This window comes from Ictidomys tridecemlineatus, chromosome 5 (genome assembly GCF_052094955.1).
Source record: "Ictidomys tridecemlineatus isolate mIctTri1 chromosome 5, mIctTri1.hap1, whole genome shotgun sequence".
NCBI classification, from domain to species: Eukaryota; Metazoa; Chordata; class Mammalia; order Rodentia; family Sciuridae; genus Ictidomys; species Ictidomys tridecemlineatus.
In genome coordinates this window covers 188,487,475-188,506,648 of record NC_135481.1, presented here as the reverse complement: position 1 = coordinate 188,506,648, position 19,174 = coordinate 188,487,475, and the positions used below count along the sequence as shown (strand labels likewise).

Below are 19,174 nucleotides of genomic sequence, written 5' to 3'. Positions count from 1 at the left end.
GGGCTGCCTCATTCTTACCTGATTGCTTTAGTGTCAACCTTCAGTTACTCTGGCAACTCATCCTCCCCCACCCCTTGCTTGCTGAACCTCATTTCACTATTTGATTTTGACTATTATTAAGGACAGACAATGGGCTCCCGGGAACCCCAGGGACCTTATCTGGAATGGAAGCCTCCAGGCGGACCCGCGCTTCCCGGAGCGCCCCCTCCACGCCCCAGGTGCCCAGCGTGGGGCTCCGAGCAACATTATTTCCAAGTTGACACAGCGCCCGTGGGCGTGTTTGCCTTCTTGACTTAGTTCGGGGTTTTCGCAGCAAGTTACACAAGTAGAATGAAAGAGGCTCAGGAAACAGCACTATCCGGGCGCGTTATCTCGGAAACCAAATATTTGATCGTCAGTCCTACAGCGCGCTGCCGGGGGTTAGTTTGAGCGAGTCCGGTGAACATGCAGCAAAGAGGGAGGGGGAGCCACCCGGGCGCGCTGCAGCCCCAGCCTCACGTCCCGGGGTCCTTGAGGCAGGGGTCGGGAACCAGGCCCCCCAGCCACCCCCGCGGCGGCTGCTCGGAGATCCCGCGCCACTCCAGGGCTAAAACCCGTGGTTTGCGCGCCACACGTGATAAACGCTGAAAATGGATTCTGCCCGCCCGGGACCTATCATTAAATATTTAAAATAGCTCGCAATGGCAACGTTTCTTCCCCAGCTCCAGCCAAGAGAGCTGAGGTGGGCGCCCGGCGGCTGGGCGAGGGGCCGGAGGCGCTCGGGGCGCGCAGCAGGCTAAGGCGGACGCACCGCGAGGGAGCAGGTAGGGCTTGTCCGGCGGGGAGGGCAGTGCGACGCCCGCGATGCCCCGGCCAGGCAGGCCTCCGAGGGGTCGAGGAGGGGCCGGAAGGCAGCTTCGCCGAAAAGGGCCCTTTAAATCCAGGTAGCGCGGGCCGCGCGGGCCCGGGACAGCTCACATGACCCAGCCCGGCTCTTTGAACTGAGCCGCGGCGGGGCGGGCGGGCGCCTCCTGCCCAGGAGATGGGCCGACGGCATAATGCCGAGGAGACTTCGGACCGATCCCTTCCTCCCAGTAACCCCCACAGACCAAGTTGAGCCCGGCCCTCACTACCTGGGGTGGGGTAGGGGGCGCTCAGCTTGGAGTCCACTGGGGCCCGGGGTGGGAGACCCTCGGTCAGGCACTGCGGTTTTGCAAACGGCCAGGAATGGAAAGATGGGCGGGCTGGAAGTAAGAAGAGGTCCCCTCCCTGTCCCAAAGCGTCCCTGACACAGATGCACACCCCTCCCTCCTGCCCTCACTCACCGAGGTTGACGAAGCTCATGACCATGTCGGCGTCGGTGAGGAAGTGGCTATCTTGCAGGCTGGCCAGAGGGGGGCCTTGGGTACTGAAGACGGCCTTGTACGGGTAGGAGAAGCCTTGGCCGTCGGGCCCGCCGCCCTCCTCCACCGCCATGGCATTGTACAGGTCCAGCATGAACATGGGCGCAGAGTTGTGCTTGCCCTGGAGGTGGGGGCGCGGGCGATGGGGCAAACCCAAGATGGAGAGGATCTCACGCTGCATCTCCCGTCGCTCCTGGCTGCGGAGGCGCCGGTGGATGAAGCTTGAGTGCACCTCGTTGTCCAGGCTGAAGTCGGCCAGGGCGGAGCGCAGCAAGAACAGAGGCGCCCAGAGCGCCACTAAGCTGTGTGGCGCCGCAGCGCGCAGCGAGCGCACGTGCATCGCGCCGATTCTACGCGCGATCCGGGCTCGCGGCACCCCGGCCCGCGCCGCCCCAGGTGGCAGAGCGGGTAGGCGGCGGTCCGCGCCGCTCGGTCACTTGCTGCAGACGGGCCCCGCTGCGCCCGCGCCAGACATGGCCACTCCCCGGCCCGCTGAGCTCTGCCCGGACCCCCGCCCCTTGCTCGGCGCTGGTCGGGGCCCCTCGCCCCGCACTTGCCGGGACGCACCACAGGGCTTGGAAACCAGCTCCAGCGAGCGAGCGATTGAGCGAGGAGGCGGGCGCGGGTGGGAGGAGCAGCCAGCAAACCTAAGAGTCCGGAGAGCGAGTGCCGGGGAGGCAGAGAGGCGGCGGCGATCGAGCGCTCCTTCCTCCGGCTCCTCTCCCGCCCTCGCCCTCGGGCGCGGGCGACCCACCCTCTTCCGACCTCTAGCGCGGAGAGCAAGAGCCCGGAATCGCCCCTCCAGCCCTGCACGCGCTGGATCGCACGAGAGGCCGCGTCCGGAGCCCCGGAGTGGTACGCGCTGGGGCCTGGAAGGAGGAGGAGGTGGAGGAGGACGGGCTTCCAGGGCCCCTCCCGCGCCGGCGGCCTCCCACCTGCCCTCGGCCCCGCCCTCCCCCAGTTGTGCCCAATGGGTTCATTCATTCCTTACAGTGCGCTGGATAAATATTTACCAAGCGCCCACCGCGTGCCCAGTACCGGAACGATAGCCGTGGGGATGCGGAGGGAGGAATCCGTGCCGGCCCTGCCCTCCTGGGACTCGCAGCTGGGACCAGGAAGGAGGTCTGAGCCGACCCACGGAGTAGGGCTGCGGTGGGGAAAGGAAAGCTGGGGGGAAGCGCGGGAATAGGAGCTGGCTGCTAGGGAGCGGCGACCCTTGGCGCCGACTCGTCACTTGGTTCTCCCATCACTCCCCCTACTCCCGACACTCGACCCCTCCACAGCTCCCGCAGCATAACTTCGCGCTGGCCCTTCTCAGGCCTGGAACTCTCTCGGTCCCCTCCCCCCCCCCTCAGGTGCCACTTCCTGCAGGAGACCTTTTCGGACCAGCAGAGCTAAGGTCGCTTCCTCCCCTCACCCCACGTACACTTGTTTGATTTTCTGTGATTTCTCTCACTGTCTGGAATGACGTCGTCTTTGTCCTCCTGTCACCCTCCCTAGAAACCCAGGAGCTCCTGTGCTCGAGGTGCCTTGAACCTGGGAGCCACTGTGGCCACACATTCCATATTCATTGAGTGCAGAAGAGAAATCTTTGTCCCCCACGCCCTGCCAGGCTTTGAGACCATTCCCTCAACCTGAGACAGGTCCCCCAGCCCACCCTTCCAGTCCGCCCCAGACCCTGCCAGAGCACAGCTTTTGCAGGTAGGGCCCCCCAGGGGCTGAGCCCAGAGACCTCCCTCCTCTTCCCTCTCATCTTCTGTCCATCACAAAGGACAGTTGGCCTACCCCACCACGCAGACCCCCTCACAACTCAGAACTGAAGATCTCTGCTCTGGGGGACTTTGAGGGCATCACCTCTCCATGGAGCTTGTTTCCTGGTCTGTAAGACTGAACCTCACCCCAGGTTGACCCTTGTGCACCCCCCCCCCAGAAGCTGGGCTTCCATGGAGAATCCTGGGGCAGGCTGGCGCCATCAGTGAGGGACTGAGCTTGGGAAAAGGGCTTTTGTTGGGGGACACTCTGGCTAGGCCTTTCTTGGGGACTGGAGCAGGAGGGCTGGGGAAGACATCCTGGTCTTTTACAGTTTCCTTGAGCACAGGTAGCCTGCATGAGGCTCTGTGGGTCTCCCTTTGGGTTTTTCAGATAACATGGCAGCCTGGGAGGCTTGAGGCCAGGTTAGGAGCAGCAACCTGAAGTCTGCAGGCGCCAGCCATTCCTACATCGGCCTCAGGCTGGGAGACTCCACGGATTCTGAGCTCCTGGCCAGTCAAGGCCCACAGAAAGGCCCGCTCCCACCCCACGCTCCTGACTTCTCCCTCAGCACCGAGGCTAGGCGGGGTGGCCCAGGGCCTGCAACTTGTGCAGCTGCCCTGGTCTCCTGCTGCACAGTCACCACACCGCAGTTCTTAATAAACAATGAATCAAGGACCCCATTTTCATTCTGCACTAGACCCCAAACATTATGTGGCCAGTCCCACTGCCAAGTCCAGTGCTGGGCAGGAGGACACAGTGGAGAGTGGGCCGGTGTGCGGCCTCCATGGAGAAACGAGTTCAGGCCCAGAAGACGGAGCAGGAGCCTTCAGCTCGGTTTGGGGACTGGGGCAGAGGTGTGCTTGTCCATCACCTTTCTCCAGAAAGGGTGCTGGAGCGGGCAGAGGAGGCACACCAGGTATGGCATTGTGCAGTGAGGAGATCTGACCCAGAGACTACTGGGGAGGGGCAGGAGTGTCACTGGTGTCCAGTGTCCATCAGAGAATGTGCAACTCAAAAGCCAGGGCACTTCAGCCTGTCTTAAGTGACAACAGGGAGGGGGAGGTGAAAATGGTGAGGCGATGGGGGTGGGCTGCCACTGACCTGCATCCCAGGCAGAGGATGTGGAGACAGAGAGCAGGCCTGCCGCCCAGCCCTGCCTGTGCCCAGTGTTGGCTTGCCGGACAAAGAGATTGCTTCCTTCCAGAGCCTTCTCTGCCTTTTAACCCACCCTCCAATTCTTGTGGGCATCTCACTGGCAAGTAAGGCTGGTCCACTGCAGGGCAGCAACCCTGGGCACTGCAATTTACATATGATTTACATATGCTTGCCAGTCTGTCCCGGGGCCAGTCTTGTCCTCCCTGAGCGGCAGGGAAGGCCTTGCAGCAAGCTCTGGAGTTCTTTGTGCATCTCCCCTGCGCCTGGCACATGGCAGGTGCTCAATAACTACCTGTTGAGTGAATGGCAATCAGCACAGGCAAACCTAAGGAAGGGAGGGGCCTGGGGGTTGGCTGGGGCTGCCGTGCAGGGTCCTGGCTAGGGAGACTCCCAGGCCCCTCACCCCCTCGGAGAAGCATCTTTTCTCTGGAGACATGAGAGAGCAGGAGCTCTCCATACCCAAGCCCTGGGGAGATAAGGTTCCCTCTGAACTCCCGCACCCCCTCCTTAGCCTTATCTCCCTGTGATCACGCTGGGGGAGGGGCAGCTTCTTTCATTTTTCTGCTTCCTCCCCCAAAGAAGTCCCCAGAGCTGCGCCTGACGGTTGGGAATGCCTGTGAGCCAGTGCAGATGCCAACCTCAGGCCAGCACTGTGCTGCGGAGGGGCAGCTGGCGCTGGTGTGGGAGCTGGGGCACCAGGAAAGGCTTCAGGATTGTTGGGGGAAAGCCTTGGGTGGGAGGGGGCAGCCTGGTGTATTTCAGTTCTCCCACGGGGACCTGAAGCACCTGGCTCCTCAGACTGCTGTGAGCTTTCAGAAACTACGGGCACCAAGAACCCCCCCGGACAAACGCGTACCCCTTGGATAAGGAGGAACGCGACCTATCAGGACAGCCTCCTGAGTTTAACAGCCACAGAACTTCTCATGACGGTCTGCTTAGGGGCAGGCAGGAGCCAAGCAGAGAAAAGCCAAACCGTCCTGACTCAGAGGGGAGCCACGGTGCTCCACAAGGGCCCAGAGATGAAAGGGCCATCGTGGCCTTCCCCTCCTCACTGTGGCCCTCAGCCCCCAGCTCAGGGCGGCCAGGGCCCAGGGACTCCCCCCCAGGCCTGTCTTCTTTCCCCAGCAGCCGGCACACCCCCAGTTGTGGCTCCCCAGGCCAGGGCACCCAGCTCTGGGCTCCAGGGCCGTAATCCGATCTGCCCCAGTCTGCTCCACACCTGGGCCTGCCTCTGCCAGGATCAAAGATGGCCTGGAGTGGGGAGGGGTGTTATTGTGTCTGGGGCCCCAGCCCAGGGCCCACACCCCGGGCTCGCGGGCCTCCCAGCGCTGGGCCAGGAGTTTTCATTTCATCCGTCATCCGTCACATCTTGCAGAAGTGATTTTGACCAAGTCAGCATATGTCTCCAAGGCGATAAAAAGAAGAAAAGAATTCTGCTGACACACACCGTTCTGCGAGGTGGGAACCTCATCTTCACCCTCGGAAGGAAGGCAGGACTCTTACTCCATCTGCAGCGGGGCAAAGAGAGGGGAGTTCAGCCAGGCCTGGGGCTCGGGGGGGGGGGGGCACCCAGCACAGCCAAGGGGGCCTGGGAGTCTACTCCCTCCACCCACCCCACCTGGCCAGGGCCAGATGACCTGGACCTCTGAGCCAGCTCCTGCACACACTTGGAAATCCTTGTGTTTTTGGAAATCCTGCAATCAGCCAGGAAATCCACCCTGCAAAGGAAATTGTTTTAGCACACCTGTCACGAAATTCTCCATCCCGCGCAAGGCCTTCACTTCACCGCAGATGCAGATTCCTGGTGCCTGCGCCTTCTGGGATGCTTTTTGCACAATTTTTAAAACAGTGAACTAAGAGACTTAACATCTTCCCTTGGCCTTATGCACTTGTGGCAGTGGCCAGTTCCAAATAGAAAACTCAGAAAGACAGGTGACAGACAGATACAGGCAGGAGTCCAGAGAAAGGCCATGTCACCATGGGTCTCCAGGGGATGGCGCACAGGGGAGCCACGGTTTTGTTCATTACCGTCATGGCCGCTGTTCTTTCCTCTACTGGAGAAAGCCCAGTTTGGTTTGGAGCATTAACTGTCTTTGGAGCAGTTGAGGAAGGAGCCCTTCCCTCTGCTCCTTCCAAGAGAGGACCCAGAGCCCCTGGCCTGCGGGAATCATTTGCTCCTTTGCTCCTGCAGCAGCTCCTGTTGTGATTACAGGCCTCCGCCCACGTCTTCCTCTGCTCCCAGTGGCCTGCTCTGCTCCTCACATCACCCAGAAGGCAGAAGAGAAGGCCGAGGTTCTCAAGTCCCATAACAACCCCAGGACGAGCCAGGATCCCAACCCACATCTGTCTGCACAGCCCAGGTGCTCAGCGGCGCTTAGAGACCTGGGAGCCCCCAGGATCTGTTCAAATGCAGCTTCCCACAGGCAAGCTGCGGGAAGTCTGGGTGGGGCTGCCACTCTGCACTGGCCACCCGATCCCCGGGGCTGCTGAAGCTGCTGTCTTCCCACTGTGTTGAGGAGCAAAGCTCTAGACCTCTGAGGTTACCCCTAACAAACGGAGACTTCAAATTGAAAATTAAATATCTGCACCTCCACTTCTAGATTTTTTTTAAAAAAAATCAAAGGATTGTCCCTCCCAAGTACCTTATAAGATATTCACTATTATTATCCACACTGGACAGGTGAGCAATCCCAGCTAAACACTGGAGGTCACCTGCCTGAAGTCACACTGATGCCCCGTGAAAACCCTCTGGTTCCAGGGCCTCCAAGACAGAGGGTGTGTCTGGCACATCTCCCTGTGCTAGCAGAGGCCTGTCAGTGTTGGATGAATGCCCACCGTGCCTCTGAGCCCCTCTCCCATCCCTCCTTTAGCGGAAGTCAGTCATGCACCTCCATGTCTACAGGCATCAGTCAGGTAGCCAACACAGAGACGCAGGGCCCACACTGGAGAGCCCTAGGAAGACGTGCTTCCTCCTAATTCCACCGAAGGGCACCGTGGGCACAGATGCAATGATAGGTGGCAAGGGGTACCAGCCTGGATGCAATGGGGGGGACCAGGAAACCTGGAGCCCTCTCCAATCTGGGCCGTGAGTGCAGGGGTGTGATTCCAGTGTTACCAGACGGTTCTGACTGCCAGAGCAGCTGGCCACCTGAGTTCGCGTGTGACACCTCTCAACATTTCTGTGTTAACATCGAACTCAATTTGTTTTTAACTATTATGTCAGAGAAGGCACTTCGACTGGTGTGGTTCTGCAAGTCCAGTGGGCCCCTGGCCTAAGGGGGGGCTCTGCTGGGCTTGAAGGATGGATCCAGACCCTGCCCCAGGCACCCGCCCACGCCCCTGGCCCCGAGCTTGGCACTTTTCAAGGTCGCTGCGTCCGATTCCTTACTCAGGGGCACAGAGCGAGAGGCGGATCAGGCCCTGGTGACTGCTCCACGAGACCCCCTCTCTGCAGAGACATGGACACCCAGAATTCCTTGTGGAGGAGCAGGAGTGTTCACGTCTCCCTCCTCCGTGACAGTGACATCCTTCCTTAGGTTTGGGGATTCCCCGTCTTTGAAGCAGAACCTGCCCCCGAGGAAGGTAGGAGCTGAACAGGTGGGAGACGGCACAAGCTGTCCCAGCCAGCCCTGCCGCTGGGTGCTGGCCTGTGAGAAGTCCCAGCCAATCAGAGGCGTCCTCCTGAGCTGCTGGTGCAAGCCAGACAGTGACAGAGGCCATGCTCCCGGCCACAGAGGCCCCAGGCTGCTTCCCTGGCCTTTCTGGGGTTCTGGGAGCCCCCCAAGATCCTTTGGTGAGCTCCTCTCTGGCCCAGTCAGCCTGAGATGGCTGCTGCCGCCTGCAGGAAGGGGCCCTGGGCACGGAGCTGCTGGGGTGGTGAAAGTCCTGTCAATCAAGTTGACCCATCTCCCTTGACAGCGGCTCAAACTTTTGATCGGGAAGGTTTTCACAGACACCAACACACACACAAAAACAGCAACCGAGCTTCTCTGGTTAAACAGAGCAGGGCTGGAGGCCAGGGTGGCCAGAGAAATCACCCTGGGAAGTGCCCCCAACATCTCACTCCCAGTCCCTGTATTTCAGGTGGGACAACCCCAACCCCACCCCACTCCCCAATTCAAGAGTGGGCGTGGGCCAGTTCCAGCCCGTGCATGTGACTGGCTCAGCACACGTGTGATTCCATCCAGGCCAGCAAGACTCAACTTTAGAATTTTGCTGGGACTCCCAGGAAAGAGTCCTTCCCTCCCACAGGGGTTGCCAGGTCAGAGTGTGGAAGCACTTTTCCTCCCTCCAGGGAGAGCCCACCTGGAAACAAGTGATAGGGACAGGGAAGCAAAAGAGGCAGCAGACCCACGGCATTGGTGAGCTCCTGGAGCCTGCTGTGCCTGAAGCCAGCCCCGCCTAGGACTTTTCAGTTCAAGCTGTCATGGGTACAACCAAAGTCCTGCGAATCTGTGGGCTCCGCTCTGTCATTTTAGGAGGGGTTTTCTTGGGAGGGTACCAGGGATCGGACCTAAAGGCACTCAACCATTGAGCCACGTCCCCAGCCCATTTTTTATTTTTTATCCTGCACCAGGATCTCACTAAATTGCTAAAACTGGCTTTGAACTTGAGGTCCTCCTGCCTCACCTCAGCCTCCCAAGGCGCTGGGGTGACAGGTGTGTACCACTGCACGGGGCAAATTCCTTCACCTTAAAGATGGAGAAGTGGAGACCTAGAGAGAACTTCCAGGACAGAACTGGGTCAGCAGCCGCCCGGTCCTGGAGGCTGTGCCTCTTTCCCTCTCTGCTCTTCCCCCTTCTCTCACCTCCCTCGCTGGGTTTCAGCTCCTTGTTTTGTTTTTTTAATCATCCTTTTCTGCCTTTGTGGTTTGATCGCTCACGCCTCCCTTGGTAAACCCTCGCCCTTCACGGGTCGGGAAAGGCGATCCTTAGGGTCAGCTGATGTGGGCCCCTGGCACACTCACGCCGTCTCCTGAGAGCCGGGGACCTGCTGTGGGGCTGTGCGGTTTGCCTGTGATCCTCCGGCACCCCCAACCCCGCAGCCTGATGCTCTTTCGATGCGGCAGGCACACAGGCCAGAGGCTCGGCCAAGACGCACAGCCCTGTGTACTCTACTCTGTGCCTTGCCCCTTTCCCAGGCAGAAATGATCAGCCAAGAGGGTGTCACTTCAGGGCCACCATCCCGAGCTGGCAGAGTGACCAATGGTGTTGCTCAAAGCAAGACCAGGAATCAGAGTTATCAGACTCTGGGGCTTTTGAGGTAGAACATTCTATGAAAATGAGGCTTTGTGAGTGGGACAAGTGGGGCCACAGCAGATGACAAGCAGGCTGGCATCATAAAGGAGCATGGGCCACCATATCAGAAGGTATACTTCATGCACTTGACACCCTCTGATCATCACTGCCACTCTCTCATCTTTGAGAATGGTGACCTCCAGAGTTGTGCAGTGCACACCCTGGGTGCCTGTGCCCAGCTACCCTGGAAGTTCATTCATTCATTGATTCACTCATGTGCACTTCTTATGCACACCACGTGACACGTCTCTTTTCAAGCCCTGAGGTAGCAGCTGTGGAAAGACATGCAAGGTTCCTTCTGTTTAGCTGAGGGAGACAGACAGGAAACAAATGAGGGACAGGAGCCACAGACAAAGAGCCAGGCAAGGGGCCAAGAGGGAAGGAGGCAGAGGCCTCTCTGAGAGTCAGGTCTGGGAACAAGGCTGCCAGGTGACCAAGAGTCGAGGCCCAGGCTGCAACAGAGGTCCAAAGGGAGCCCCCAGAACAATGGGCGCTCGGTCCAGAGACGCTTTCTGACGCGGGCTTCCCCTGGGGCCTGGTGGCTCCCGGAGCCAGGTCCCGCACGTCTAAGTGACACCACTGTGCCCCTCGTTCCTCGGGAGGAGTGAGGGGGCCCCAATCCTCGGCCCAGACTCCCCACCTGGAACAAGGGCCTCGCCCACCTCTGGTCTCCTCCTCCATCGGGCCTGCCCGGGCCCAGCTGCCCAGCGCGTCCCAGGGAGCCCCTGCGGTCCCCAGACACAGGAGACTCACAGAGGAGGTGGTGGCCCCCACCTGGACACCCCGGGACTGCGGCTCAGGTCCAGGGTTTCCCAGTAGAAACCGCCCGCCCCCCCCAGGCTCCCCACGTCCCCCACGTCCCTGGCTGTGTGCCCTGGCCTTGCTTTGATTCCCAGGCGCCATGTGGTGGTGCTGGGGGGGCCCAGGAACAGAGGGGAGCGCCACGGGCTTCAAAAGCTTCATTATAACCAGAAAATTCAATTTGCCGACGTTTGGTTCTTTCATTTCCACGTCTGAAGGAGAAGGGAAGAGACCGGTGGAGTGGCCCCCGGCCGGGGACAGGCCGAGGGGTCCAGGCCTTGGGAAGGCGCCGAGCAGCCGTCCCAGCAGATGAGAAGCCAGGCCCGTCTCCGGGCAGGTCTCCACGGGTGACACAGGGGACGGGACTCAGCGGTGGCGCTGTGAGCGTGGCCAGCAAGCTCCTTCCTCTGACCCCAGCCCTGGACAGCGCGGGCAGGTGGGGACTCCACCGCCCTCTGGGCCGCCCCTGGGCCACCCTCTTCCCCTGTCCACTCTCTCGCTCTGTCCCTTCCTCTCAGGTCCTCAGAATGCCCGCACCTGTCCCGTGGGCTTCCTGCCCCGCACTCAGGAAAGGCCCCCCACCAGGACGTCTTGTGTGGTGGGGAGCGGGGGGCGCCCCCAGCTGCCCTCTTCTGTCCCTGTCTGGGTGTGTGCGTGTGGTGCTGGACACAGACCAGGGCTCTCCCCTGAGCCACACCCCAGTCTGCCAAGAGCAAGGGGCCGGGATGGACCGATGTCCACCAGAGTGGTGTCCCAGAGGGGAGTCCTGCTGGCCCCGGGGCCAGGGCCACCACTGTCTCCTTCCCTCTGCGCCTGTCTGCTGGCCTCCTTCTGTCCTGCCACAGACAGGCTGCCCAGCACTGCTGGCCCTGCCACGGCTAGAGGTGGACGGTGCTGGCTCGTGACCCAGGAGGGGAAGAGCCGGGAGGCCCCCAGGCCTCAGCCCCTGGAGCAGGGCAGCGGTGGAGGGGGCTCGGCCACCTGCTCACCCTGAGTCGGGGGGGTCAGTGCCCAGGGTGAGACCCACCGTGTCAGGCACGGGGCACTTGTCCCCAAGGTCACAGGAGGCCCAGGGAGGGGCCAGAGGGAGAGAACAAAAGCAGGTGGGGGGGGGCTGCGTGGCCAGCACGGGGCTTGGCCTTGGGGATCGGCGCCCCCCATTGGCAGGACACCCACCCCACAGTTCTGTCCCGCCCGGCTGTCTCCTGTCATCACACGCACGCTGAGGCCCACCGGCCTGCAGGCTCCGGGACTTCCTGTGCCCAACAGGGGACCCTGCCTGGTCACTGTCCAGTGAATGCCTGCTGGCCCAGCCCCTGCCCAGCTCCCCACTGCCCTGCGCCCGCCCCCCACACCTCCTGGAAGGGGCTTCCGTGGGCAGGGCCCACCTTGCTCTGCACAGGGCAGGCGGGCAGGCCCGGTCAGCTGAAGTAGAGCAGACGGCACCGCGGCTTACTCGGGCCAGGGGTGGGCGCCTCCCGTCTCTGTCCTACCTTTAAACCCACTTCTGTGTCTTCTTGGGTTTGTTTCCAGGGCTTTGCTCCATCCTCACACAGTGAGGATCCGTGAGTGTCGCTTTGGGTCAGGCGCAGAGGGGCTTGTCCAGGGGGAACAGCGTGGCCAGTCCTGATGGCTTGTGGGAATTTTACCCTCACGGGGTGTCAGACCGGGGAGCCGGTGACACAGAGCAGAGACTCAGAAAGGGACAAGGACAGTCAGGAACAGCCCTCTGGAGAAGATGTATCTGAGCAGAGACCCCTGAAGGCAACAAGGAAGGAGGCCTTGCCTCACTGGGGAGAAACATCCAGGTCAAGGGAGCCCCAGTGCAAAGGCCCTGTGGCAGGATTCCAGGTCTGTTTTGAAAGTAGGTCACCAACATCCTCAGATGGATTGGATGTGGGTGGAGGAAGACAGGGCCCCAGAGGCACTAAGGTGGGGGCCTGAGCAGCTGAGCAAAGGGCAGTCCAGTGTCTCCATCACCCCACAGTGTGCCCCTGCAGCAGTTGGCTTTTCTTCTTTGGACTTGACACCTTAAGGTCACAAGTGGCTGCCATAGCTCCGGGTGTTAAGGTGGAAGCCAGGTGGGTAGAGCCCCTCCTCTGCCTCCCTTTTCTGGGGAGAAGACCTTTCCCAGGTGCTCAGGGACCGCCCCTTGCCCATCATTGGTCAGAGCAGGTCACATGGCCATCCCTGGCTGCAAGGGAGGCTGGGAGGGAAGGTCCTGTCTGGCTCTGCTGCTGGCCCGAGCCCTGACCCTGCTGGCAGGAGAGAGCGGCCGCTGGGCACCAGGCTCCGCAGGTCGTGGTGGACGACTTCCAGGTACCAGCCCCAGGGAGAGGCACAGCCACGTCGCGACCAGTGGGAACACTGTGCAGAGGGGCCGTCAGCGTGGCCCTGGGCACCTCCCTACCCACCGACTGCTCACTGAATCAAAAAAAAGAAAACACAGGTGTTCAATGAACTCCGTGCCCAAACACGTCACCTCACTGCCACCCCATCACAGGACGCCCCAGAGGGTGCGCCGTCTCCCCCTGACCAGCACTGCGCACCGAGTGCTTGTCCCGCGTTCACCGTGTGCAGAGCACTGAGCTCAGGATTTCAATCTGGAGAATGGTGTTTGGCTGTAACAGAAACCTGCCCGTCATGCCAACTGGCGGGTCTGATTGTTTATTTACTTTTTTCCATGCGGGGATTCTACAAGGAGGAAGACTTATGCAGTTTTTTTTTTTTTTGGAAAGAGCTGCAGGTACCCTCCTCCTCTTAAGCTTACTGCTTGGCTATTCCTGGCCTATGGTATGCAGTGTGGCTGCTCCAGCTCCAGGTATCACCTCACCCTTCCAGTAAGAATGAATGGCAAAAAGAAGAAGGATGAGAGGCAACTGCTGGCTGAATCTGTCCCACTGTTTGAAGAAAATAATGGCCTTTCTTGATATCATCACATCTTATCCTCACATATCAGCCAGCACAGGATCACACAGGCCCGCCTAGCTGCAAGGAAGGCAGAAGGGTGAGCCTTTTTAATTGGCACGGTGCCAGTTGTGGTAGACAGGAAAGAGGAGAAAGGATGCCAGGTCAGCAACCAGCGGCTGCCTCTGCTCACCACGAGCATCCATCCGAGGCAGGGACCAGGTCCCTCACTGGACAAGGAGCCAGCAAATGGCCGAGGACCAGCTGCAGTTGCCTGGGTTCGTCTGAAAGGTTTCATTGGAGAATCGTGGTCTTTGCTTTTCTGCTTACATGTTCTCTGTGGCTGATTTTCTTTTCCTACAATGTCAGGTGAGAAGTCATGACCGGGACCTCGCAGTCCACAGAGCCTGAACAGATCGACAATCCCACCCTTTACAGGAAATGTTGTCCAGCCCTGCACTGACCCCTGCGATCCACCTGTGGCCGGAACCCCCTGGGCCTGAACCAGAACCCGCCACTCCCGGGTGACCCCACGGTGTCCCAAAGCTTCCTGCATCTCGGGCAGAATTCCTCCTCTTGCTCATCTCCTGCGTGTCGCCTCGGAGAGTCCCTGAGATAACCCACAGGAAGTGTCACAACCCTCTTCAGGATCATATCTGATCGCTAGAGGCACAGAAGACATTTCCTCAGCCACGCGCCATGGGACCTGCAATCCCAGGGCTGGGGAGGCCGAGGCAGGAGGATGGGGAGTTCAAAGCCAGCCTCAGCAACTTAGTGAGGCCCTGAGCAACGAGACCCTGTTTCAAAATGAAAATAAAAAGAGCTGGGGACGCGGCTCCGTGGATAAGTGCTCCTGGGTTCAATCCCCAGGACCAAAACGATAAAAAGATATTTCCTCCGTGGGCACTTCCAAATTCCTCAGGGGAAGTGGAGCTGGCTCTGCCCATCTGGTGCCCGGATGGAAGTCTCGCGACTCCTGCCGGCATGGAGTTATCTTTGGGATTTTTACTCCGTATCAGGCAGGATGGCTCAGCACCCGGCGCTCTCTGGCTAGTTCTTGCGGGCCCTCCTCCGCCTTCGTGGCTTGTCCCTCTGACCCCTCTGAACTCACCCAGGAGCCTGAACGAAAGTGGCTCTGGACTGTACTAGGCCCTGCCCAGCCCGCGAAGCCGGCAGCTTCAGGATGACCATCTGGACATCTGAACAGAGAACTCAGAGGTCACTCGAGAGGATCTCCGGAACCCAGTCCCCCTCAAGACCTCCCCTTTGCCAATACAGGGACGGCCAATGCCACCCAGAACCGACTTAGAACATTTTAAATGACGTCTTCGGGGCGGGCGGGGGGAGTCTGCCGGAAAGATGATCGGCACTGACCTTGTCGCATGACCCACAGAGCTGGCCGCACACCCCCACTTTCCCCTGCGACACCCAAGCAGCTCCCCTCTGGGGTAGCTCTGCATCCTGAAGGTTCTGGAGGTTCGCCACCAATGCCCCCGCCTGGTGGCACTTCTCAGCAGCAGAAAATCCCGCCCACGGCGCTTCCAGGGCAGGCCCTGGAACTCCACGGTCCTCTCCTTCCACAGGCATCTGCCCCGTGGGCACTGTCCCCACAGACGGGAGCAGCGTCCAAACCAGGGTCTCGGGTGGGGGCTCTGTGCACACAGGCGATCGCCCCGAGCTCCAGCTTCCAGGGGCTTCCGAAGGCTTTTAATAGAAAACACTTGGGCCTAATAAAAAGGCCTCTGCCTGTGTTTTGCTTCAGCCGTAAATTATCTGCTCCAAGGATCTGTCCAGACAGCTCTGCCCAGGCCAGGACTCGGAGACCCGGCTGGATTCGGCTTTGCTGCTTGGTCCAGATAGATTTTCAGCTGCTGCGTCCAAACTGCAGCCGGGGGACAATAAGAACAAAACTTCTTTTGTTCTGATGAAACTGTGTTTAATGGTCCCTTCCAGCCTGGGCCTCAGCGGACGCTCAACAAGGCCGCTCATTGAGACGCCCTGAAAGAGCCAAGCTGGGCAGGGCGCGAGGGAGCCCACGGGAGGGGCCGCGGCCCTTTGCTCAGCCTTGGTGGTCCCGCCACAGAGGAGAGCGGGCCCTTTTGTTTGTCTAAGATGGAAAAGGGGAAGGGCTTGGGTGAGGCAGGACTGTCCCTCCAATTTCAATAATTAGTGCCTGTAAAGTGTTAGTGCCTTGCACGCACGCACACACCAAGACACGCACGCACGCACGCCCGGTGACGCCAGACATCGTCTGGGGGGACAGGGGTTCCCAGAAACTGCCCAGGCAGGCCCGTGAAGTGGAGCGACATGTGTGGCCTGCCCAGCTCTCAACCACGCGGGGAGTCACGCCGCCTCCTTTGTCTGGAGGCCTCGGGCTCAGGAAGACCCTGGAGCCCAGAGGGAGGAAAAGGCCCTGGGCACCGGCCACCCCCTGCACTGGGCCAGGAGCTGGCCTCCTGCTCCACACCCCACGAAGCCCTAGTGGGCAGAGGTCCGTCACTGAGGGCCTCCAGGTGGCACCTGAAAGCCAGTGGCCACGTGGACAAGAGACGTTGCCCCTGTAATTGTCAGTGAGGTTCCGAATGCGCCCCGTGCCTCCCAGGAGTGACATCTAGGTGGATGTCCCCAGCAGGGCATGATCGTGCCCCACAGAGGATGTGTGGCAAGGTCTGGGGACATTTCTGGTTGTCATGGTGGGAAGAGGGCATCTGCGGGGCGGGGGTGGAGGCACGGCTAACGCATTGAGCGGCAGAGGACAGCTCCCAACAGCGAGGGGTCTGCCCACACGTCTACAGGGCTGGGGCCCAGAACCTGGGCTGGAGGAGGTGCCCAGACCCTTCAAAGCACCGGCCGACCTCAGGGTGGAAGGACCTGGAGCCTCGGGGCTCGGAGGTCAGGGAAGGCCAAGTTGCCTTCTGACCCCCAGAAGCGCAACTCCCTCCCAGGCGCCTCGGACCACGGGCAGCCTGTGGCTCTCAGAAGAAAGGCTTTGGGGTTCACCTGTACGTGGCACTAAATCTTCTTCAGCTACACAGGGAGATGGAGTCCAATTCACGTTACGATACTTCACCGTCTCTGAGAGGGATAAATCACGCGGAGCCGTGTCCTGTGAAGTCCGTAAGTGACGGGGGGCTCACGTGCAGCCTGCGGGGGCAGCGCTGGCCCTTCACCAAGCTCTGCTCGGGCTCAGCCTCCCCCGCGACCCCGGAGACGCACCTGCTTCCACCGCCAGGGACCGTCTGCCGTGGAACCTGCGTCGCACTTGACACATTGATTTATTCACCACCCTCTGTTCCTCCAGGAAGCTGGGGAAGGCTGTAGGGAGGGTTGTGAACAGAGCGGGGTGAGAGGCAGCGTCCAAGTCTCAGGCACGGGACCCCCGGCAGCCGCGCCCCTCGCTGCCTCTCGGCTCCACACCTGGGATCCCTCATCCCTTCAAAGGGAGTGAGAAAGGCCCCCCCCTGGGGTCCAGGGAGTGGACCACAGTGTCCACTGCTCGGCGCACTCCTGGCCCCGAGACATGGTCAACAGGTGTTGGCTGCTTTGAGGGTGTAGCGGCTCCTCTGCAGGCTCCAGGGGGCCTGGAGTGCTGGGGACCACCCTGGTGGGTTGTTGGGGCCCGCCCTCTCCACACCCACGGATCACCGGTCCCGAAGGCGCTGGTGAGGGGAAGTGGAAGGTGTCCGCGCTAGGCACGCGGTAGCGCTTGATGGATGCTCGAGGAAGGCGCCAGGGTGAAGAGAACTTTGCCGGTGAGGGAGCTGGGCTTCTAGAACCTTCTCTGCAGTCGACTTGGTTTCTCCCCTGCATGTGGGGCCCACCGTGTCCCGCTGCCTTGACCTCAGGGGATGCTGGCTCCGCCCACTTCCTCCACCCGCAGGGTTCTGGCTACCTCTGCCTAGGCCACCCCAGCCCTGCAAGTCCACACTGCAGTCCGCACCTGCCCCGCTCTCTGACTGCCCTTCCCTCTCTTGACCCACCCCAGACATCCAGCCGCCCTGACCCCTCCTCCAACGTCACCTCGCAGGCCTCCCTATCAAAACAGCCCACTTCCCCTGCCCTCCAGGGCCGCCCTCTGCCCTACCTCTCCTTGACCTGCTGGGCTTTCTCTCCAGCCCCAGCGAGTGGACAGTGACTTCCTCATCACCACCTTTGTTAAAAACCTCCGTAAACATTTCCTGAACAGACGAAGGCAGATACCCGATGCTTGACTGATAGGCGGTCAAGGGCCCAGACTCTCAAGCCAGGCTGGCTGCTCTGGCCCCCCGGGAACACGCCAGGCCCGTGCCCTGCGCCCCAGGAGCCTCGGGTTCCTGCTCCACACACAGGGGCAGTCCCACAGCTTCTGCTTGCGGCGGGGACTCGGGAGCACGCACAGATGCACCACTGTGGCCTGGTGGCTGCTGCGGAAGCTCCACTCACGGACACGTGCGCACCTCCAGCCCGCCACGCACCCTGCTCACCGCCCGGGGCAGGGCCTATGGAAGTGCCGCCCTCCAAATGACCTTCCAAGGTGGTGGTGGGCTGCCTCCACCCGGGCAGGACCAGGCTCTGTGGGTCTTGCAGATAAGTAAGATCACAGTCCAGCAAGTGCACGGGGCATGTCCCCACGGACACAGGACCCGAGAAGCTGGAGCCGGCCCTGGGTCAGAATCCTGCTTGACTCTCGCTGGGTCCCTTCGTCCCCTTAGACGTCAGCCCGTGAGGCCTCCTTCTCCCCCAGGGCAGGGAGGAGGCACCTGTGGAGCAAGGGCAATGGCAGGTGATAGGAAGAGGTGTCCCCCAAAACGGGCCGTCCACGGGCAAATCCCACGTTTCCTCCCTCCCTCCCTCCTTCCCTCTCTTCCTCCTTCTTTCCCTTCATTTTTTAATTAAACAACGACAGGATTCCTTTCCTCGGGGCTCCGCAGGGGGCGAAATCACTTAGCAACCTGAATTATTTTCGACTCAATAACTTCCCAGGCGTGGGGAGGCCCGCGCAGTGGGGAGCCGGCTGGCCAGCGCTCAGGGCAGGCCGGGCGCCGAGGCATCTGACCAAATGCCTCTCATACTTTCCCTCGCCCTGGTAAGGGCTTTGTCTGGAGTCCACCTTCCTCTCCCTGATAATCCTGAGTGACTGCAGTCCACCGCGGCTGGCGGCTGGCTGGGGCTTCAAAGGCTCGGGGGCTTCGAATTCCAACCCTTCAACTACTCTTTCCTTCCTTTTGTGCCTCTCAGACACACCTAGAGAAGATAGTGGAGACATAAACTCATCTCCAAACCATAAAGAAACGGGGAGATGTGTTGCTGGCTGCAGTGATCAGTGGGGTCAGGTCAGTGTGGCCGGTTTCCAGCAGCGAAGCCGCATAGATCAGTGTGGTCCCCCGCGCCATGACAAGGTGGCCAGTTTGCTGCTGCCAAATGGTCCCCAGAAATGAGGCCCAACCCTGACCATGACCAGGCACTGGGCAGAGCCCTTCCTAGAGATACACACTCACTGAGCCTGGGACCACCCTGGAAGGCGGATGCCAAGACATCCAGTGGAGAAGCTGAAGCCCAGAGAGGTTAAGCAGCTTACCATGGGTCACACAGCTCCATAGCGACCTGGGCCCCAAACATGGTTCGCTTCCAAAGCCTCCCTCCCTCCCCAAGTCTGATCCTCCCACTGAAGGACTAGCATGTTCTGAGCAAGGAGCTATAAATCAAGACGGAGTATCTACTTTGAAGTGCTGCCGTGGTGATTCAATGAGATAAAGGGCAGGAGAGATTTGGTTCGTGGTTCTGTAAGAAGCCTTTGCCCATTTCCTGCCTCTCCCAACTGGCAAGACACATTCGTAAATACCGAAGGCAAAGATTCAGACAGATTAGGGCTCAAATTGGACACACGTCACTGACTGGCCG

General features: G+C 60.5%; 1 protein-coding gene and 1 long non-coding RNA gene across 3 annotated transcripts in view; both read right to left on the bottom strand.

Moving 5' to 3' along the window:
* Bmp7 (bone morphogenetic protein 7) overlaps positions 1-2,266 on the bottom strand; it is a 69,669-nt gene extending 67,403 nt beyond the window's left edge. Inside the window, exon 1 of one of the 2 annotated variants that reach the window (XM_040274729.2) lies at positions 1,305-2,266. In XM_040274729.2, the coding sequence (XP_040130663.1) occupies positions 1,305-1,722 (418 nt within the window). In that variant the 5' untranslated portion in view covers positions 1,723-2,266. The remainder of the gene's footprint in view (positions 1-1,304) is intronic. The other variant, XM_005327073.5, reaches the window with a different exon arrangement.
* Positions 2,267-13,038: 10,772 nt separating this feature from the next.
* LOC110598339 (uncharacterized) lies at positions 13,039-18,142 on the bottom strand. Its single transcript, XR_013439764.1, has 3 exons — positions 16,511-18,142; positions 14,669-16,400; positions 13,039-13,651 (listed from the first exon to the last, which is right to left on the bottom strand). It is a non-coding gene; the product is annotated as an uncharacterized LOC110598339 (long non-coding RNA).
* Positions 18,143-19,174: the final 1,032 nt, after the last annotated feature.